This window comes from Atractosteus spatula, chromosome 2 (genome assembly GCF_055471065.1).
Source record: "Atractosteus spatula isolate fAtrSpa1 chromosome 2, fAtrSpa1.hap1, whole genome shotgun sequence".
Taxonomy (NCBI): domain Eukaryota; kingdom Metazoa; phylum Chordata; class Actinopteri; order Semionotiformes; family Lepisosteidae; genus Atractosteus; species Atractosteus spatula.
The window spans coordinates 13,282,943-13,305,756 of NC_142707.1; the positions used below are offsets into that span (position 1 = coordinate 13,282,943).

Consider the following 22,814-nt stretch of genomic DNA (forward strand, 5'->3'; position numbering starts at 1 on the left):
GTTCGGTAGATATTTAAGATCAGATCACTTTATTTCTTGCATTAGGAATTTGTCTTTTCGCATACCCCAGCTTGCTCTCCAGGAGACACACAGGCACACAGACGGGGAGAGAGAAGCTTGGGGTCAGAGTGCCAGGTCAGCCATTTATACAGCGCCCCTGGAGCACCTGGGGTTAAGGGCCTTGCTCAGCGGCCAAACGGAGTAGGATTCCTCTGCCGGCCGCGGGATTTGAACCGGCCACCTTCCAGCCACAGGCACAGATCCTTAGCCACAGAGCCAGCACTCTGCCCGAAATTTCATTTTTCATTTCATTTCAGAACTGTCATTTCTCAGCAGCGGTATGGAAAACACTCTAGAAATCAGCATTGCAGCGAATCGCGACCACGCTGGGGAAAGGGACAAAGAAAGCGGACTGTCTCATACACAGCGTCGTTACACCGGGACGTCCCATCCTGCTCCTGGAGGGCTGGCGTGTCTGCACGTTCCCCGAATCTCTTCAGAGCTGAGTACTCTTAAACTGGCCCCCTCTGAGCCCACGAAGAGCTGATGTAGGCTGAGAGAGGAGCTCCTACAAGTAACTGCAAAGACACTGGCTGTCCAGGATCAGACCTGCCCACCCCCCGCGTCCCAACACAAGAACTACAGCGCAACACAGTGGCCTGAACTGGCCGGAAAACTAGAGTCCATCAGGGAGACACCCGACACGTATACCCCAGCACACCCTGTCCCCTGAGCCGAGAGCCTCATTTTTCACTGAATCGCTGGGGGCCAAAAGTAAAAAAAAAAGAGTAGCATGCATTCCTTGAACTAAACGTCATTTGCCAACAAGCTGCTCTAGCCAGACATGAGCAGCAGCTGTGGAGCGGTGCCAGCTGGCGTTGCTAGCACTAAGCGTGAACTGTAAACCCAGTGGAATGTGCCAGGATGCCCACATTCGGAGAGATCATTCTGCCCACCTGCCCTAATACTCTTCCAGACCAGAGCTTCTGAAAGGGCACTATTGTGCCCACATAGGAGGAGGGTCATGACCCAGAATCTGGGCTGCCATCTTCAGCAAGGTTACCAATTAAACTACCCCCTACACACACACACAAGGGCACACACACCATGTAGGGAGTACAGAATCTTCACCCAGCAGGGAGCAGTCTTGATGCCAAGCAGTCTCAAACAGCAGTGTTGTGTAGTTTGGTCTCATAAATCATGCGGGGCCACTCATTTCTATAGCGTTTTGTGTACTGGTGCACTGAAAAAAGCAGGTGCCTAACTGCGATGCTCAAGGGGAAGGCTTATGTTTACGGTTAGGAAAATATAAAATCACAATAGTAGCTCATCATGAACCTTTCAGTATTTCAAGAAGAAAATCCCTCACACTTTGGAGAAATGGATAACACCTTTATTGCCATGTAATACTGACAAGGACATTATATACACACAGAATAAGGCCAGGTGTTGAGAAGTGTACATAAAATATACTGCATCAATTGCCTCTTCATAAATATCACAACACTTAACAAGCTGAGTCTGCAAAAATTCAGTAAACAAATCAAGACAAAAACATATTTTTTCTCTTTTCATACAGAAGCACAAATACAGAAACCCACAGTTGGTTCAGGATGAACACAGTGATCGTTCCTCAGGAAGAGTCAACGGTGGCAGCACGTACAACCTGCAGTACAGTCTACCCAGGAGAAACTCACGAGAGACTCCCAATGAACTGCAATGCGATCCGCTCCAGGTTTTCATGTGAGCTGTGCAAAGGTCAAAGAGGTGTGGAACATTTCCAACCTGTCACCCTATTTTAAGAAGATCTGCATAAGAGTGTCTACATAAAATACATTCCCTGCTTCAACAAGGGCTCGCAGCCTGAAAACAGAAAAGGATCAAACCTGTGCAATGACACTTTTCTTGTGTCCTCAGAGTTATTAAGAAATTCACAAAGTACAGTGGTTAATGCAGAAACGAGGGATTTCAGACCCTGGTCTGGAGAATCCTAAAACTCATCCCGACTAATCCAACAGCTGCTGGCAAGAAGGTGGAAGCCGTGTGGATCTGGGATCTTTCCCAGCCCTCCAGGGACAGGATTTGACAGCATGCCAGCGCACTTGTCTTCCTGGGAGAGAGGTGCACTGGTACAGCCCAGCCCAGCCGGCTCAGACCTGCCCTGATTCCTCCCGAGCCCAAGCCGGAGACGGGCCAAACTGCGCTCTCCGCTGTTTCACAATGGGCAGCAGCCAGATCCCGCAGGCCTGAAGAACGACTGGGGATCCGAAGGTAAAGACAGTCACTGTGCCTGAGGGAGCAGCAGCACAGCAACAGAGAGCATGGCCAGAGCCTTTTCCCCAGAGATCCCGGGCATTGTTCACTGTCCCTGTGTCTCGCCCGGTCATGCCCTCTCCCCCTGGCCTGCCATTTGAAAATGAGCTGCCTTTTTGGCAAACAAGTCTATTTTTGTCCTTCATTACACCAGACAGCTTTAATACGAAGAATTAGAAAAATAGTCCAGTCCTTTCTAGAAATACAGAAACAGTCCTGGATAATCCTGGAAACCAGATTAAATCAAGACTTTACCCTGCCCACCAATCCCAAATTAAAATCTAAAGCTTTTCTTTATCGACACCTTTTACGAAACCACCCACAGGCACACTTGTAAGGCCATTTGTGGGCAGGACGTTTTGGATTTAATCCCATCCCGATAGTCACTCTTTCTTGATGTTTGGTTAAATCACTTCACTGAAAATAGTGTCTCTATAGTAATTCTCAGAAAATGACAAAACTGATTTAAAAAAAAAGATACCGTCTCTAAGTTAATCGGACAGTTAGATAGAACCTGGAAGAGGTGAGAGGTTTAGGAATATCTGTTTTGAAGGCCAGATTTTTTCCCCTGAAACTGCTTAAAAGGGAAACGCTTGCTCTTTGCTTCCAAGGTTTTTCCCCAAAAAACTGGGAGCACAAGCAGGAGACCGTATATCCAAGAGGAAATGGTTAGGCTCCAGACAGCAGTGGATTTCAGAGTCTATGGGATTCCTCGCCAGATACTCCCTCACCTCTATTCCTGCTCCCTCAGAACAAGGATGCAGCTGGCAGGCACATCCAGGATGAGTTTGGTTCGTTCAAACAGGCAAAAGTGTCCTGAATTATTTCTGCCGTAGTCTGAGGTACAGACACTTCGACACGTCACCCAACAACTAGAACGCTCGTATAAACCTACAAGCCCAACGGCTCGACAGCTGTGTTTATTCGCCCCCTGAAGGGGCACCACCCCACCCCCACCTCTCAGCAAGGCTGCTCCAGCAGAGAGGATCCTGGGACGGGCCAGTAACGCAGTCCGTCTTCCCCAGGCCTCCGGCCCCTCACGAGGACAGTGCGGAGAGGAAGCAGAGGACAGCTCTCCAGGGAGAAAGGGCACAGACACAGGCTCAGGCAAGCAGTCCAGATCAGAGGCGTCGTCAGTCTCAGGCGTGTGGTTTGACCATATCGCGTAGGTCACCGCCGTGTGTATATAGGTCGGGGGCTCCTGGACAACGCACAGGAACAGGAAAGGAAGGGAGAGATGGGACGTGGAGACAGAGGCTTGTCCGGCCCCGCTCTGGAATGTTCCGGAAGGGTACGGGCCTAGTGTATGGTCAAGTTTTTCTCCCTCTTCTTGAAGAACGTACTTAACCGCCGCTTGGAGCCCGTCTCTGTGGGATCCGGGGCGTCTTTCCTAAGAATCAGACAACCGCAGAAAAAGAAATTAATAGCCGAGAGCCCTACAGAACTGAAAAAGGTTAATCGCAGTGACTGTGAACAGGCCTGGAAGACTCAGTTCTGAGATGGTGCCATCCGCCCTCTCTCCGTCAAATAAGCTGATATTTTTAAAAGGCCTCTTTACTCATTAAAGTCTATTGTTTTGGCAATTCTGTGGTGTGCGCTGCATGTAGGCTTGGCAGCTTTGCCCCAGATCAACCTGACACTTTCGAGACAGGAACCCAATAGGCTTTGCGCAATTCCTCTCAACGGAAACTAATTCCGTGTGAAAATTAAGTAGAATGACATTTTTGATTCATTTTCCTATTGTCAACCAGAGATCAGACAGACAGAGCAGCTGTTGCTCATTGCTGAAGTCTTGCAGTCTGTGCATTTAAGGAAAATGCATGAACTAACAGGACAATTTGCAATATAAGGATGATAAAATTAAGAAATGATGGAGCATTCAAGATGCCATCTTTTTTTTCCCCATATAGCAACGCATTTTAATCATGCCAAGTGATGACTAAGCAGCATCTTCCATTCAGAAACACTTGCTGCTCAGATGGCCTGTTTTCGTGTTGAAATTGGCAACGGTGTAAGCCACCAGTCAAGCCGTTTGAGAAACCCACGTTCACTGAAGCGCTCTGGTTGATCTGGCTCCAGCTGGCTGCCCCAGAGGCACACAGAAGACAGGGTTTTAACACTTGTCATCAGAGATACTGAAAGGAGAAAGACTGCAGTATCAACAGATAACAAGCGAGATCGTGTAAAAGATTTCAGGGTAATTTGATGTGTGTAATCCAAGCTGAGACCAATCTCCAGTGTAATACCGTTCAACCGTTCATACCGTTTCTTAATCTAATTTTTCATCCGGATTTGAAGGATGCGGCCGGATTCTTACAGGATTAAATCCATGGGGCACCACTCCAGCCCTGGAGGGCCAGAAGGTTCCTGGTTTTATTTCCTGCTGAGCTCTTATTAGTTTCCTGACTGAACTCATTTGTTTAACCGGACCCTTCCTTGTTCTCGAGAAGCTGGAGAGTCACAGAGACCTGCTGTCGCACCTGCCGGACAGCAGCCCTTGAGGACCGGAGCTGGGCTCCGCTGGATTAAAGGAATCGCAATCCCACCTGCTCAGGTTGGCGGCCGAGCTGTACAGGCTGCCCCGCTGCTTCAGAGACTTCCTCTTCAGCCGGGAGACCAGCTCCTTCACTTTGCCCAACTGCTTCCTCTCCGTCTGCTGAGAGACACAGACGCCCCGTCACACCCCCTTCATTGAATTATTTATTGCTTAAGATCACTTTATTGGCCCTACACAATTTCTTGCATTAGGAACTTGTCTTTTCTCATACCCCAGCTTGCTCTCCCTGAGACACACAGACAGGGAGAGAGAAGCTTGGGGTCAGAGCGCAGGGTCAGCCATTTATACGGCCCCCTGGAGCAGCTGGGGTTAAGGGCCTTTGCTCAGGGGCCCAACGGAGTAGGATTCCTCTGCCGGCCAAGGGGATACGAACCGGCCACCTTCCAGCCACAGGCGCAGATCCTTAGCCACAGAGCCAGCACTCTGCCCGAAATTTCATTTTTCATTTCATTTCAGAACTGTCACTTCTGAACAGCCCGTGACCTTTCAGGGCCCTTTTAAACATTACATTATTCAGCAACAAGGCTTGAAAAAACACCTGACCCCAAGGCACTGGCAAACGTGCGTGACTGTATCCGCGAGCCTGTGTTCCTGGGAACAGGGAAATGAGAATTCCACTGCATTTGGAATTTGACCTTTTCAAGTGTCACCAGCTCCGGGGCCTTTTGTATCTATACCAAGACTGGATGTCTGTAGCACTACCACTTGTAGTGGGTTTGCTTGGTACCCAAAGGCAATGGTTTACAAAAAAAGTCACCCAACCATTTTGTTGAGGTCGATACCCTTCTTCGATAAATTAACTTCTAACTGCCAAATGGGAGAGATGGGCTGAATCTTCCTCTCATTTGCGCAGTCTCATGCTCCTGTTCTGAACATGTGATCATAGTAGCTGTGCTCTAACACACTTCTACTCTGCCGAAATGTTGGGGCTGTGAACACGTGCTGCAGACACCTAGTGTCTGTTTCAGCTCCACTCTGCCCCCCTGATGTCACCCAGTTTGTTACACCAATGCCTGAAAGGGAAAACATCTCAGTGCCTGATATTTGATCAGAGTAGAGTTCGTTCAACAGGCCCATACTGATAAACCTGACGTCTGATGGCCTTCTCGGTAACTGTGTGTGAATGATCAGGGTGTGGCACTGCTCTGACCTTGGCAGGGATTTCAGGCAGAGTGTCCTTGATTTCCAGCAGGTTCCCAGTGCTGTGGAAATACTGCAGCGGGAGATCACATTGGTCTGTCGGATAAAAACACAACAAGGTCAGTACTGCACTCCTTCCTCCTCAGCAGGGTTACATCTGCACTGCATTCCAGCTTCAGCTCTTGATTCACTTCGCTGGGCTAATCGTTGATTCAGTAGAACCTAACTCTGTCTTATAAGGTAAACACTCACGCGGGGAGAGTAGCTGAAATATCTTTGATGCCAATTTAGAAGTGGGGATTTTCCCCTGGTCTTCACGACTGCAGCCAATCAGATATAGATATTCAGCACCTTTGCTGCTCTAACTGAAGTGAATGAGGCACATGGACGCATGGCCCCTGACACGCCCACCTACACAGCCACTCCTTTGTTGGACAAGCTATGATCTCCACAGTGCCCGACAGGAGAGTCGACAGCAGTTGGAGGATCAACGTGTCCCACACTGACATCACTGCACATCTGCAAAGTCTCAGGAGTCATCCCAGTGCTGCCCTGGTGGTATTTAGACCAATTCTGCACTACTGCTTGGGTCATCGTGGCTCCTGATGTCTAGTGACAGGAGCCAGGCTCCAGTGACTTTACTGGCAAGCCGTCTGTCCCGAATTCTTAACAACAGTGGCCAAACATCACGGACTGCCATGTGATTTTCTTCAGTGTCACTGTAACGCAAACCATACCTTCACGGTTTAAAAAGTACGCTGTTCTGAAAGCTGACTGCAACATTCATGTGGGATATGACGTTTGTCCCATTAGATTGAGGGAAGTGGGAATATGTTCAATTACTTGCCACCTAAAACTACCTGACCAGACAATCTTTTATATTTCAACTGACACAATTAACCAGGCAGAATTAACCAGCTAGTTAAGTATCCTCTCTTATCCTGACAAACAGGTGTTAATCAAAGGCCTGCTCATTTAAAAAGCGATCAATGTGCGCGACATGCGGTCTCACCCAGGGGTTTCCTGTTCTGGAGGAATTTCTGCGATTCCGAGACGGACCGCTGTCTGAAGTGCGTGGGCACAAAGGGCTCCTCTCTCGAAGATTCGCTGGACCCTCGTTTCCGGGGATCGGTCTTCAGAGTCTCCCGACAGTCCTCCGCTGTGCCACAAGCATCATCACTGCATAAACCTTCCTGCGAAACGAACAGAAGAACACAGGAACTGTAAGAAACGAGAAGAGGACATTCGGTCTTTCCAGCCCGCTTGGTAGCTAGCAACTAACTGCTCAAAGGACCTCATCCGGCCTGACAGAGCTTTCAGCTTGAACCATGTGGCTGGGGAGCTTGTTACACACTCCTACCACCCTCTGGGTGAAGAAATACTTCCTATTCTCACTTTTAAATGCACTTCCACAAATAGGTCTCCACTTTTGTTCTCTGGTTTGTGTTTCACTGTCTGTTATGAAGAAATCAGACGGGCTAATGCTGTCAGTGCCTTTGAGGATTTTGAATACTTTGCATCAAGTCCTCACAATCTTCAAGAACAAAAAACTGCACTTCTTTTAACCTGTCCGTTTTAGGACATTCCTTGAACTGGAATGTATCCGGTTGCTCTCCCCTGGAATGATGCCAGAGATACAATGTTTTTTATAACTTGGCGACCAAAATTGTGCATAATAATATCGAAATGAGGCCTAACTAGTATATTATCCAATGTTAACGTGACATTCCCGAATGTGGGTTCTATGCTTTTAACAATACGTCTTAGCACGGTCTTTGCCCTTTGTATGGTACAGACAGAGACCAGTCAGAGGTGCATTCTGTAAGCACGACCTGCCCACTGACTGCCCCCCACTCTCTCACCTCCTGGCTACCCTGAGCCCGCAGCTCGCTCTCCACTCTCTTCCTCTCCCTCTGCAGGACCTGGCTGGTCTTCTGCAGCTTGGCCATCTCCTCCAACATGCGGCACACCTGCTCCAGGTAGCCCAGTCCCGAGCCTTGCAAAGCCGCCTCCGTCGCCACCCCGCTGTCCACCTGCTCCAAGCACACAGGGGAACCAGAGAAGAGCCTTAGCAATCAATCAGCGCTTACATTCCCTCAGGTAATGTCATACAGCCTTTAGACAGGTTTGCTTTTGTGTTATTTGGGGTTTGTTTGATGCTGCGACATGACTAAACTGCAGGAGTGTCTTCTGGGAGCCTGGAAACCAGAGGAGAGACTGGAAAGGGAATCTGAGATCACTCCATTACCCCAGACCCTGGCTCACCCCATAACCCCTGATCCTGGATCACCCATTAACCCCTGACCCCGGATCACCCATTAACCCCTGACCCCGGATCACCCATTAACCCCTGACCCTGGCTGAAGGTTTGATTCGACTCAAACCCTGTTTTTACAGGGAAATAATGAAAAGCTTGGTAGTATGGCATGCATTGTAGGATTGTCTGAGGTTATTTAGAAGGAAGTTTAGATTTTATTGGAATAATGTTTATATATAACATTATCCCCCTTTTCACATGTATCAGGATTTTTATAACACTAGTCTGCTCCATTCTTTCTCCACCATTACCAAGACAGAGGTCCTACGTCTTTCCCATTTTAACCTTCTTTGCAAACACATGTAGTTGATTTCCAATTCTAAAGGTAATTTTCTCCTGTAACATTTCTGATCTGGCTACAAGTCTCTAGTAATTTGTTTCAGGGCTGCAATTCTGACAGTTGTCAGAACAAACACTTCCACAGTCCTGGGGTCCAGTTTCAAGCGACCAAGAAAAATTCTAGACTGTTCTTCAAGAATCTTTCAGAGGGAAATTTAGAAGGGAGATGCAGACAAACATGTCCAACCCAAACGGTTCAGAGGCATTAGGTTTGCCAGAATTGTGGGGTAGCGTGGCAGCCTGCCCAGGAGAACTCTAGAGCCGATGTGAGCTCACCAGCCCCACAGCCCCCCAGTCCCACAGTCCCCCGGTCCCCCGGTCCCCCAGCTCCACAGTCTCCTAGTCTCCTAGTCTCCTAGTCCCCCAGACCCCCAGACCCCCAGACCCCCGGTCCCACAGCTCCACAGTCTCCTAGTCTCCTAGTCCCACAGCTCCACAGCTCCACAGCTCCACAGTCTCCACAGTCTCCACAGTCTCCACAGCTCCACAGCTCCACAGCTCCACAGCTCCACAGCTCCACAGTCTCCTAGTCTCCTAGTCTCCTAGTCTCCCAGACCCCCAGACCCCCAGACCCCCGGTCCCACAGCTCCACAGCTCCACAGCTCCACAGTCTCCCAGTCCCACAGCTCCACAGCTCCACAGCTCCACAGCTCCACAGCTCCACAGCTCCACAGCTCCACAGTCTCCTAGTCTCCTAGTCTCCCAGTCCCCCGGCCCCCTGGTCCCATGGCCCCCCAGCTCCACAGTCCCAGCATCGCCACAGACCAGCGGAGGTGCGCAGGGAGCATGGGCAGTCGGGAACAGACAGTGAGCGAGCGGGCGAGCGATTGGAAAACGAGCAGGGAAGGAAAGCCTGGCTCACCACTTCCCCTCTCCAGCAGGCATCCAGGTACTCCAGCCCCACACAGCTCTGGGAGAGACGCCCGCTGAGGGGGCACGGCTGGGCGTCGGCGGTCTCCCCCGCGGCCTCCGCCTCCCGCAGCGAGGGCACCGGCGACAGCCTCGCGCGCGGGCCCTTCCGGCCGCGCCAGTCCGTCCTGCGCAGCGCCTGCTCCACTCTGGAGAGGGCGGGGGCGAAAACGTCCTCCGGGTCTTCGTCCGAGTCTGCGGGGGGGCGGCGCCGGGAGGCAGAGGAGGAGAGCGCGGGGTGGGGGTGCTGGGGAGAGTGGGGGAGTGGGGAGGGGGAGGGCGACCCCTCTTTCTCTGTGTCCGTGGGGTCGGTGGAGCCTGTCAAGGAGAAGCTGCACTCCGATCCGCGGGGGGTGGAGGGCGTGGTCTCGGCGCTCGCCATCTCCACCCCCGAATCCTCCGACTCGGACTTGGACAGCACTCCCGCAGCCCTGCCGCCGCCCACCGCCGACGGGACCCCCCCTTCCTTCCTGTCCAGGGGGGGGCGGCTCTCCCACATCTCCATCAGCGTGTCAAAATTCCGATACAGGTTCATCTTGGTGAGGACCACCTCATTTTCCACAGCCTGGCTCTCTGCAAGGGTACGAGAGAGAGAGAGAGAGAGAGAGAGAGAGAGGGAGAGTACATGGAGTTAGGGCAGTAGCAGAGGTGAAGGAGCACAAGGTGCAGGCAGGCAGCCTTCTGCGGTGAGTCAAGACAGGGCGGCTTTTAAAACACTCCTCAGCCCCACCCCCCACCTTCAAGACTCCGTCACAAGCAGCAGAGCTGGAATGACTTCACTCCCTCCACATCCAAATTCCTCCTCCTGCCCTCCCCCCTCCTCAGGACAGCACCGCATTCCTGCCTGTGACTCAGCCCCAACACCCCCGCTGGCTTCTCAAGAGCAGCTCACGTGCTGAGCATTTCCATTTTCTCTTTTGTGTGCGAGCGAACTGCCACACTGCTTTCCTGCTCCGGCCGCTGCCCGCTGCCCTTGGCGTGCCCGTCTCGGACCTGCACGCGCTTGTAGGAACAACTGAAAGATGGGGCGCCGATGCCAATCACCGACCTCAATGTGCTCAAACAGGCCTTGTGGAAACTGTGCACTGGTTGATATGTTAGTTGTACAGCTTGTCGCTTCATTCTTATCCGGTAAAATTCTCACATCAGAAAGCTAGACACGGTTCCCTATCTGTCTTCACAAAGACAGAAGACAGAAGACAGCTGGAGCCATCTTGTTCCGGTTTCATGTTTCTCTCAATATACAGTATGCCACCTTCATTTTCCCCCAGTGGCTTCCCAGCTGTTTACTCCTCTTTATTTGCTGTAGCAACATGACTCCCATTGCACAGCCAGTTGACCCATTTCTGGTTTCACCAACTGTGTTGATGAAGTGTCCATCAGGGTAAATCTCAGACACTGCATAACAAGACTGAAATACCTGCAAACTGGTGATGGATTACATACAGACCCGTAGCTCCTAAAACCTCAAATGGAACAAGGGCGCTTCACAATAGGGGTCTTAGAGGTTCCTCACTACTGCTACCCCCTCTTCCAGGACCAGAAACTGAACACCTGTTATAGCCGACTGTACGGCAGCAAAAAATAACTTCAGTCCTTGAAGGCAAGCTATATAAAGGAGGTTTTTAATTGAGGCCACTAAATCAGTTAACTATCAGGCCAGGAAATGTGACCTGGCTTGGCCAAATAGTTCAGATGAGCAGTGGAATGAAAAGAGGAAGACCCTGCCTCCCTGGTGGCTGAATTCCCAAGAGCAGGTTTCAGTGATCAAGTTCTTCTATTCCCCCCATTCAGTTTCCACATCACATTCCCACAGGGTCTGAAAAAACAGTGGCCCTGTCCACTCCACTCCAGTGCCAGCTCTTCAGTGCAACCAGGTGGATGCTGCACATTGGTGGTGGTGGAGGGGAGTCCCCATTACCTGTAAAGCACTTTGAGTGGAGTGTCCAGAAAAGCGCTATATAAGTGTAAGCAATTATAATTATTATTATTAGTAGTAGTAGCTCGTCTGGTTAACAGCCTGGGTGAGCTACACTGAAGTCCCGAAACGGATGGGACCAGAAGGGAGCCAGCTTTAGAAACCCTGCCTTACTGAAAGACTGAGTTGGGTGCCTTGTAGAACAGCCTGCATTCAAGGTCGACTCGGAGCAACACTGCGCTAGTTTATAGGGCTCCAGAGACGGGCATGAAAAAAAAACGGCTCAGGGTGTGAAAGCTAAAGGCACAAATGGAAATATCCCGGATTAAGCCTAAACAGACACAGAGCAGCCATGAGACCTGTAAGAAAGTGTGATGCCTGCAGGCACAAAACTGCAGGGCGACATTGTTCAGACCGATCTGTTCCGGTTTCTTATTAAGAGGCATTTTCTTTTAAAGATGAAGGAAGTGAAAAGGCACTTCCACATTCCCTGTTCGAGAAACTGGCCCGGCTGGTTCAAACCTCTGCCTCCTGAGTCACCCCCTTAAAAAAAGAGGGGGATCCCTCTACACCCCTTGGGAGAGGAGCCCAGAGATGTCTCTCGCCATCCAGTCGCACACACTGCCTGCCTGTTCATGGTGCCAGTTATAAAAAATGTGATCTTCCACAGCCTGCCTGTAATTAATTCTGCACAATGTCTTTGTTTTCCTTCACGTGGCCTGAGGCTTGTTACACAACAGCAAAGGTCAGCCCATTAGAAGAGAACAGCAGCTACATGGCCGGAACCTGAACCTGCACTGTTATAAGAAGAGACTAGCAGCTACATGGCCAGGACCTGCACTGTTATAAGAAGAGACTAGCAGCTACATGGCCAGGACCTGCAGTGTTATAAGAAGAGACTAGCAGCTACATGGCCAGAACCTGCACTGTTATAAGAAGAGACTAGCAGCTACATGAACAGAGCCTGCACTGTTATAAGAAGAGACTAGCAGCTACATGGCCAGGACCTGCAGTGTTATAAGAAGAGACTAGCAGCTACATGACCTGAACCTGAACCTGCACTGTTATAAGAAGAGACTAGTAACTACATGGCCAGGACCTGCACTGTTATAAGAAGAGACTAGCAGCTACATGGCCAAAACCTGCACTGTTATAAGAAGAGACTAGCAGCTACATGGCCAGAGCCTGCACTGTTATAAGAAGAGACTAGCAGCTACATGGCCAGGACCTGCACTGTTTTAAGAAGAGACTAGCAGCTACATGGCCAGAACCTGCAGTTAGCAGTTAAACAACAGTACAGGTTTTGCCCATAAGGAGACAATGGCTGCTGTATATAATAGTATGGTTTCTGCCTGTAAGAAGAGGATAGCAGACTTGCTGAAACCCTGAATAGATATTAACATATACAGAAAAGGATACAAACCTAAACTATTAGAGAAGACACGTGCTGTATGTGTTTTTGGAAATGCACTCTCAACTTTATAATCTTCCTTATACTGTATGATTTGCTATGTAATCCTTCTATCTTCATATGCAATGTGAAACTGCAGCTACTACAGCTTTTAAAAACGTACAGAAAGATAAAAAAATTAATTTTGCATTTAAAAGTAAAAATTATCTTTGGATAATATTCAAAAACTTCTTGCACTGAGAAATGTGAGAAGTTATCAAGAGTGAATACCTTAAGCAAAGGTGAAAATAAATATTTGGGATATTGATTCCCAAGCAATGCTTGTAAGAACATTACCACGTTATGAAAACATGAGCTTACAGATTTAGCACCTTAATTAACCTGACTGGTTTAAGTATGAGTATGTCAGAATTTCACAGTCTTTAAAGCTCACGATGTAAGTGATGCGGAAGATTTATAGTGACCCTTTCCTCAGACGTCCACAGTTAGGCCAGGTGTGCCCCTGGAGTTTGTGCATCATTAGTCTATGCCTGACCGCACCTCTTACCAGTAGGACTGACCCCCTCCAGGACCAAAGCTGGAAGTAACTGACTGCATCCCAGTTAGGATGGGAAGTGAGCTCTAGGTACAGCTGAGACCGAAGACCAGAGACCCCTCCAGGCTTCACGGTCAGGGCTGCAGTCTGGAGGAAGTTTTCTTCTCGAACAGAGGAAAGCAGAAGACAGGCACTGCTGCTGTACACGCGAGCAAGCCAAGAACGTACTTTACACAGCCTGCCTGTATCATTTTCTACTGTATATACATCATACATTAAAACTTCATAGAGCTGGGTATTTTGTTTTCCAAAGGCAATCCAAACGAAAGGCATAACAGCAGTGCCCCTCCAGGATTTGAACCCGCAGCCCCCAGCTCCAAGGCCGTGCTGCCAGAGAAGAGGCTGTCTCACTCCTCCCAAGTGACTCCAGCGCTCTGCAATGCTCTGCAATGCCTCAGTCGTCACACGGTACATTCCAGGGGAGAGATAAGGAAAGGTACAGGCATAGCTCGCATTCCAGGAAGACAGGTAACCTGCATCGCATCAATCAATGGAGCTTTTCTTCTCTTGCCTTTAACCCCTGGGGGCACCTTGAAGCCAGCTGGGGGATGTCCCCGCCAACTGCACGGCGTCGTCCTCCCCTTTCTGAATTCCTGCATTCCTCCACAAGTCCGCTGAGGCTCTCGCACGCGCCACGCACCACAAGCTATATGTCCGCTTCACGACGCTCCCCGCTGCTGGGCTCGAGGCACACCTGTAGATCTGCTCGCTACGAACGGGGGGACCGGACAGGCACCAGGGGGTCGGAGGGGTGTTAAAATCTGCCTCTGGATGAGGTGGTGATGGGCGAGAGAGCGTTGTGTGGGTCTATGATATACTCATCTTAATAAACTCTCACACTGTAAATTCCCCACCCTTCAGCCAGGCTGTAGCAGCGTTACAGTGTGTCAATTTCACCTAAAACTCACCTCCACTATTAATGCAAAATTTAATCTGAATCTGGATCACCATGGAACTGAAAAGATACTGCTGCTCGCAATCAGTCCAGTGAAGAACAGCAACTAGAAGCATTATGGGCTTATGGACACACCCTACACTGACAGGCTGAAGGAGCTGAAGCATTTTAGACTTGAACATAGAAAACTAGGGGCCTACTACTAGTATTCAAAATACCTAAAAGCAGAGGAGTTCTTCAGAAGAGTGAAAAACAAACCAGAGGGCACAAGAGGAAACCGCATGGAAGTGCAATTAAAACCGAGAAACAAGAGGCACTTCTTTACACAAATGGATGTGGGAGTGTGGAACAAGTTACCCAAGCTATGCTGTTGAAGACAATGCTCTGGGCTCATTTCATAAACGGCCGCATGCGATCCTCAGATCAAATTGCAAGCTAACAAGCTAGATGTGCATCACTGCAGCTCTGATGTAGTGCTAATGTAGGAAAAAAAAACAGGCACTGACCCCTGCCGTGCAGAAAAACCAGCTGCTAACGACGCCACTGATGGTGTCCATTGTGGTTAGGGAGTCTTCCCAGCATGAGAGTTCACACCTGCTTCCAAAGTCATCACTGAGCCTCTGTTAGCACACCTGAGAACAATACCTGTTCTCAGAACTCCCAGATAAGTTCCTTCTGGCCTCCTAAAACTAGAATCTAAAATCCTCTGTGGATTTTAGATTCAGCAAAGTAAAAGTCTTCCATAGGAAATGAACAAAATGGGATAAACATATTTAATAGGCAGGAAAGACAAACGACACAGAAAAAGATCCAAGCTAAACCACATAAAAATTATTGCCTTTCAATGGTGGGTGTTGGTTTATGGTACATTTGCAGGTTTAAATACCTCGAATTCTAAAACAAATGGAGAACAACCCCCCACCCCCGCTTAAAACACTCTTTTGAGTCTTTGTTCTCAAAAGTTAAAAGATTAAAGATTAAGTTAAAAATGTTTACCTACACAGCTGAGTGGAACTGTTGTCCTGGCTCTCACATTAACAATGAACAAAGACTTGGAAAGGTTTGTTACTCCAGGGCAGAACCCTGCTCCCCCTCCCGTTTTTCACATTTCGGAAAAACGCTAACTCATGGGCTGAAAGGTCCAAGCATAAAAACAAATGGCAAAACCCTAGCCATTAGAGATCAGCATAGAAAACCAGACACGCATTGAACAGGAATGTCACGGTCAGCAGCTGGCAAAATCCGGAATGGATCAGACTGCTGTGCATTGGGAGCCTAATCTCCAGCCCCGTGCCAGGCGTGCTCTTTTCCATGTTCTGTAACAAATATAATCTGTATCTCTCACCTATTTCCTAGACTAGGGTCAGCAGCAGATCTTGAACCAGGGTGGACAAGTATAATGAGAGCTGCATTATAACTGAGAAAAGGACGTCTTTACACCAAGGGCCATATCACCCTGCAGCTCACAACTGACAACCCACTGAAGCTAAGCAGATGTGAGCCTGGTCAGTACCTGGGGCCAGTAGGGGGCGCTCACCCTGAGGTCTGTGTGGGTCCAAATGCCCCAGTATAGTGACAGGACACACGGAAGCGAGTGAACAGGACATACTAATTTGGCTATTCACAATGTCACCTTCTCTAAACTCCTTCAAATCCAGACTCAAAACCTTCTTCTTTAGAAGAGCCTTTACTTCTGTGCTGGAAGAGGTGTTAGTGGGGCCAGCAGGGGGCGCTCACCCTGTGGTCCATGTTGGTCCTAATGCCCCAGTATAGTGATGGGGACACTATACTGTAAACAGGCACCGTCCTTCAGATGAGACATAAAACCGAGGTCCTGACTCTCTTTTGTGATTAAAAATTCGAGGGTGTTTCTTGGAAAGAGTAGGAGTGTTGCCCCGGTGTCCTGGCCAAATTTCCCCCTGGCCTTCACCAATCACGGCCTCCTAATAATCCCCATCTCTGAACTGGCTTCATCACTCTGCTCTCCTCCCCACTGAGAGCTGGTGTGTGGTGAGCAGACTGGAGCATCATCTAGGTGGGGCTGCACATTGATAGGGGTGGAGGGGAGTCCCCATTACCTGTAAAGCACTTTGAGTGGAGTGTCCAGAAAAGCGCTATATAAGTGTAAGCAATTATTATTATTAATGGTTGAAGGAGAATGGAACAACCCAGCTGGGCTACTGAAGCTGCTAACCCGGCTTTTTTCAGAAGCAGCTGGACGAGATCCTCAGATCAATTAGCTACCAGTATCAATTAACAGCCCACCTCTCACGTTTCACAAACGTCCTCGTATCCCTCTTTACTTCTCCACATGCCCTCCATGTGTAACTCAGGACACAAAAAACGGCGTTGGCACAGGCTAAAGGTGTGGATGGGCGTTACAGGACACGTGTAAGAAGACAAACGAGCGATAGGAAAGAGGATCAGGCTGAGCCAAGTGACACGGGACTATTCCCAGGCGTACAGAAGTGCTTCTTATTTTTACAGCGACGGCTCTGGAGAATTAAGACAATCCTCCCCAACCTTTTTCTTTTGCGTTTTCCCTGTAATCTTGCCCGGAGTCTTTAAGCTTCTTACGAATGTCTGAACCCGTGTCCAGCCACTTTGCGGGGATCTGCGATCGCGGGTTATTTCACCCGCCGCTGTGCGGAAGCTGCGTCTCCGAAGCACGTGGACTGATCCCACAGCCTGGCTCCACTTTCCACTCGCGCGCCTCAACACACCGCAGGGCTGAAACAATGGCAGCCTCCTCAGCGATCCATCAGCCACGCCCTCCCCGTTCGCACCCCAGCGGCCGCGGAGAAACAGCCTCACGAGGGGGTGCGCGGGTGGGGGGGGCGTTGGCTGGCGTTATCTCGCCCCCGGGCCCAAGCTACAGGGCACACGCCAACGGTTCTGAATGCCCCAGCCTTCACACTGCCGGGAAAGTCAATGGGCCTGCACACCCTGGGGGGATTAACTTTGTTCTAAACCACAGGAGGAACACTAAAACAGCCCTTTTGTGGCTGGGCCTGTTTTTTTTTGGGGGCGGGGGTAAGGGAGGAAGGGGTGCAACGGATTTCAAATCACAGCTAAACCACCACCGGGAGACACGCTCCACACACACACAACAAGATTGCTTCCAGGTTCTGCACACTAGCGGAGTAGCTGCCCTGGGCGAGAGAAGACAACCCTGATGAAGTTCGGCTTCAGTGACCACAGCATGGCCATAGGAACTGGACCAGACAGACCTGGATACCCAGAGAGGACAGGCTCAGTGACCACAGCCTGGCCATAGAAACTGGACACAGGCAGACCTGGATACCCAGAGAGGACAGGCTCAGTGTCCACAGCCTGGCCATAGAAACTGGACACAGGCAGACCTGGATACCCAGAGAGGACAGGCTCAGTGACCACAGCCTGGCCATAGAAACTGGACACAGACAGACCTGGATACCAAGAGAGGACAGACTGTGCTCCCACTGCCAGCAGAGGCAGAAGCATTTTCTGTAGCACTGTAAGAAATACTTGGGAATAAAACATTCTTCCTCGAAATAAATCTAATCTCACAATTCCCACACTACCTAGAATTAGAATAGCTTCCAATCACTCAATAGAGCAGGCAAGCCCTCAAATAACATCACTGCCCTGAATGACCCACTCCACAGACCACAAAGGGTACAGCCCAGCTGGGTGACACAGCAGCTCCACAGCACAGCAGATCAGGAGGAAGAGTGAGAAACTGCGTCATCCATTGAAGTAAGGGGAAATGAGATTACACAAATCCAAAGCTTTTGCCAGGACACAGGGATCAAAACCCCAACACACCCACTCTATCAAACTGTGGCCTGGGATCTTTCATGACCATGCAGCCATTATTTAACCTCAATTTAAGCAACTGAAAGAAGGCACTTCCTTCATCTGCATACAGGGGACTGGCCTGGAGATTGAACATCAAGAGGTGACCCTGCACCTAAAGGCCCACCAACATGCCCAGCCCCGCTCCTCTTCAGAGATCACAAGAGGCTGGGCTACAGCCATCAAGACCATGTGGTCATTCATGGCAGCTGATGCTTCAAAACCACATTTCTGTAATGAGGGATGTCAAAATCCCAATCACAAGCAACCGATTGGAATTAAACTGTCTCAAGCCTTTAGAACTTGGCCATGGAATAGTTACCCAGAACACTCTCCACTGGATTGGAGAGAAGCAGTCGGGGACCCCTGATCCAGATCTCCTCGTCTCTGTCCTGCCTGCTCCCTTCACCTTTTAAATTCAGTCATCTTTACTGGCAAGATCAATGAATTTCAGTGTTGCCAAACACATACAATCCACACAACAGGTACTGACATTTACAGTATAAACATCATTGAGCACATTGGTCAGCTACATCACATAAAGACTCTTTCTCTTCCTCATCCTTCTCTTTTTCTGAACACAGACTCCAGGAGTCTCTCCCCTGCCAGCAGGAATTGAAGCTTCTGGCCTAGGAGAAGGTCAGGAGTTTATGTAAACACAGTTTGCCATTAAGCCCAGCAGGGCTGTTTGTGGTTAATAAAACACTGCATTCTCACTCTGTAACCTGCTGGATTGTTTCCGGGAGATCTGGTGCTGATATCACCGGGGACACACAATGACTCTTAATGCTTGCTGATACATAAGCACTGTGTTCTCAAACTGCTGAGGACAGCCTACTCTTGGCTCATTTCCAAATCTGGGTGTCCCCACTGTGTGCTGGCGCTTGATGAACACCCCACTGTGCTCTGCTAATTGGATGATTATCAGGATAAACTGAACCATTAATTGATCTCAATTAATGATCTCTTCAGCTGTTTTCAGCCCCTAAAGAGCTGCATGTTCCCAGATATGACAGGGTTTCTAGAGCTATCTTGACACCTCCAAGCGCTTCCCAGCTAAACAAAAAGTCTGATTAAGGACTTCAGTGGTTCAGTTTAAGGATCGTTTCAATTACATCACTGATGTCATTGAGCTCAGCTGCACTGAAACCGCAATGTCTCCCTCCAATCTCCCTCAAGGCACTGTTACCATGTCCCCTGTCTATCTCTCTGTCCCATCTCATCCAGCTTTCACGAAAGGAGAGACAGACTGGAGTTTAACCGCTGCTGCCCTGGGCACTCCAGGTGAACCAGGCCTGAGCCAGTTCAGCCTGTGGTGACCAGTGACCCTCGTCTCTCTCCTTGACCTCCCTCACCCTGCCGGCTCCTCCGAGCTGTTCTCTCCTGCGCTACACGCCTGCCTGCTTCTGAGGGCTATCCTGCCAGCCGGGATGATCAGCCTGCTCTTTGAAACAATCTGCAAGCTCTTCTTTCACTTATATCCTGTTATGCATTTCACAAAATTGTTATTTGGGTCAGATCCTCCTTAATTCTCACTTGTATCACCTGGTTCAAGTTCCACTGTTGATTCTGAAGACGTCTCCTGGGTTCACTGTCAGTGCCTTTGTTGGACCCTGAACACCTGTATGACAATCCAGTCCGTTCAAGTTCCTTCAGCTTGTCAGTGTAAGACATTCCTTTAATTCTTAGTATGTATCTCATTGTTCTTCTCTGGACTAATTCCAGAGTTGCAATATCTTTGACAGCTTTGCAACCCAAACTGTACACAATAGTCCCAACAAGGACTTACGAGTATGTTGTACAATTGTAGCACAATCTATTTAATATCTCTGTTTTTGTATACACTTAACATTTCTTTGCCTTTTCTATTGCCTCACAACGTTGTCTAGAAGATGTCAATGATGCATCAACATAAACATCCAAGATTCTTGATAAGTAGCCTCTTGCTCAGTGTTTCCCAATGTGTACTTATTCATCCACTATGTCCCTAAGAGTTTGCAGGGACTTGAATTTTATCTCTGCGCTTTGCTGCTTCTACTGGTGTTTGCTAATCCTTCTAATTTGGGATCATCTGCAAACTTTTCTAGTTTACCGGCTATATCAGAACCTAGATCACTGATAGATCCTTATGGTTCTGCAGTAATTACGCCACCCTTACCTGCGCACGCTGTATTATATTAACCCTTTTCCCTGAAACCGTTCCTTGTTAAGGAACAGCAAATATTCCTTAAACAACAAACCAAAACAACACAGATGAGATAATATGGGGACCCGATTCACAGCTGCACAGGCTTCAGAGTACAGTGCTTTATCAATGAGCTTCAGGGCTCTCTGTGTGCGACAGTGACTTGGTTCCCCTGGGTCCTTCGAAATGTGCCTCTGATGCTTACCACAGTCAAGCAGACGTACAAACCTCTACTTCTGTATCGCCCTATAACCACAGGGACTAATGTACAAGGTAACCAAACGCTAAGAAATTAACACCGCCGGCCTTAAACAGTTCTACGGGAGCCTGCTTTCTCATACAACAACGAGGATAAGACTGAAATCGGCATGGGAAGATGGGAATTTCTTATGACTTAAGCAGAAAATGCCTGGCGCTGCTGTCTCCGCATGCACAGAGTTTTCAGCGTGCTTCAGCTACAGGTCTGGAAGTATCTCCCTTTCGAATCAGTTTCAATTCTATTTAAATGTATATTACGGAGTCGTAGAGCCCTATCTCAAGATGCATTCAAGACACCACCACTGCTAAGATGCGCAGATGCGCATTTTGAAGGAGCCGAAAACATGCTGGTCTGCTGACTGCACCTCTTCACGAGTAATCCGGTTTCAGGGCAACTTACAACTTACAACTTACAACTTACAACTTACAACTTACAACCTACAACCTACAACCTACAACCTACCCAAACTAAATCCAATAAGAGGCCATGGTAAAAAGCAGGTTTATAGCATTTAGGTTATTACCAGTGTAATAAACAGGTACTGACAGCACAGCACACTTACCTCGCCTTCGCTGTTTCCAGATGGCCAGACGGCCGTGTTTTCTCGGCATCGTGGGTTTCCGCAAACTGTGCAGGTCTCGCATCACATCGCGTGACAGTTCCCGAAAAAAAACAAGCAAGATTTAAAAAAAAAAAAGTTGGTCGTCTTTAAAAACAAACTCAAACTCGTAACAGCAAGACTACGTATGCGAACAAAACTGTGATACCAGCGTGACCAAAGCTTTCTAAAGATTGAACTTTTTGTTTTTTACTCTATCTCGCCGCTAGTGGTTTTATTTAAAATAAAAATCCAAATTGGGGGATTCATGTCCAATTTCAAACACGCATCTGGTTTTACAAACTGCAGAGATCCCGTTTGACTCTTCAGGAAACCGCAGCTGGTCTCATCCCTCTCACCGCACTTAGTAACGGAGTGAGCGGCGAGCACTGGCGATTTTACAGCCCGTCTACTGTGGGGGTCAAAAGGGGTGTGGTCTGGGAGGCACGAGGTAGCTGAGAACTGGGGGGGTTACTAAATCCAAGGAGCCCAATTATCAACCACGGGACTAACTTAGATACCCGGTTTTCTTTCCAAAAACTCGAAAACACCACGTGACACGAGAGCTATGAAACCTAGTTTTGTTGATTGACGTTCTGGCACGATGAACAGTCGTTCGTTCCCGAACGTCATTTCGAGGAACAATACTTATTTTATATACCGTATGCTATATGATCTATTTTACATACCTACTGGCTGCTCACGGTTATATTAATTGGAATGCAGCCCAGCAAATGCGCACTAAGCCGCTGCTGAACGCAAGAGGCTATGTTGTGGCTCCTGAACCAAGTGCATTTTGGGAAACCACGAATGAGCCATTCTGATTTTTCCTTTCAGCACGAAAAAGCAGAAGAGAAGAAACACTGGTCTCAAATGAAACAAAAAACAGGCCTTTCAGCTCCTCACTGCTCTACATTTCCCAATGCACTAAGTTACAGTTACAATACAAAGAGATAATCCTTTCTGATCTGAAATAGACTGCGCTTTTTGTTTTCTCAAGGTTTAAGAGATAACATTTGTTTCATCTGCATCATTTGAAACAATTTTGAGTAGTATCTGTAGATGACAGGGCTTAGCCTTCCAAAGTACATTAGAGACAATCATGAATTTTCAGGGCTTATCTATAAACCTCAGTCCTATTGGACTGAGGGTCTCATCACAGAATCAAACCTGCTCATTTAAGGAGCAAATTCCTCTCATTGATGTAACAATAGAGAGAGAAAACAAAGGCAGCAAAAGCAGAAAGCTCGGGTGTGGCAATTATACAGGGCCTGATGGGATCAGTCTGAGGGAAAACACAGGGGCTCTGAGCAGGCAGGGGTGACAACTCACTGACAGCAAGCTTATACAAAGAGTAGTGAGGCTCGCGAGCTGGGGTGAGAGTGCAGCAGACTGGCAGGGGCTTTTTTACAGCTGTTACCACAATAGCATTGGCACCAGCTCTCCTGCCTGGTTACTCCCACTACTGTTTTGGATGTTACAGCATTCAGTGGCCTTGAGCACAACACCTGGCACAAAATGGAGGTGACACAAACACACCA

At 48.7% G+C, this 22,814-nt stretch overlaps 1 protein-coding gene across 1 annotated transcript; it reads right to left on the reverse strand.

The window, feature by feature from the left end:
* Positions 1-1,379: 1,379 nt before the first annotated feature.
* Positions 1,380-21,319, reverse strand: LOC148839308 (uncharacterized). The gene is made up of 7 exons (XM_088940110.1): positions 21,238-21,319; positions 9,529-10,148; positions 7,873-8,043; positions 7,023-7,203; positions 6,021-6,106; positions 4,860-4,969; positions 1,380-3,703 (listed from the first exon to the last, which is right to left on the reverse strand). The coding sequence occupies exons 1-7, from the start codon at positions 21,317-21,319 to the stop codon at positions 3,613-3,615; spliced, it is 1,341 nt and encodes a 446-aa protein (XP_088796236.1). The 3' UTR covers positions 1,380-3,612.
* Positions 21,320-22,814: the final 1,495 nt, after the last annotated feature.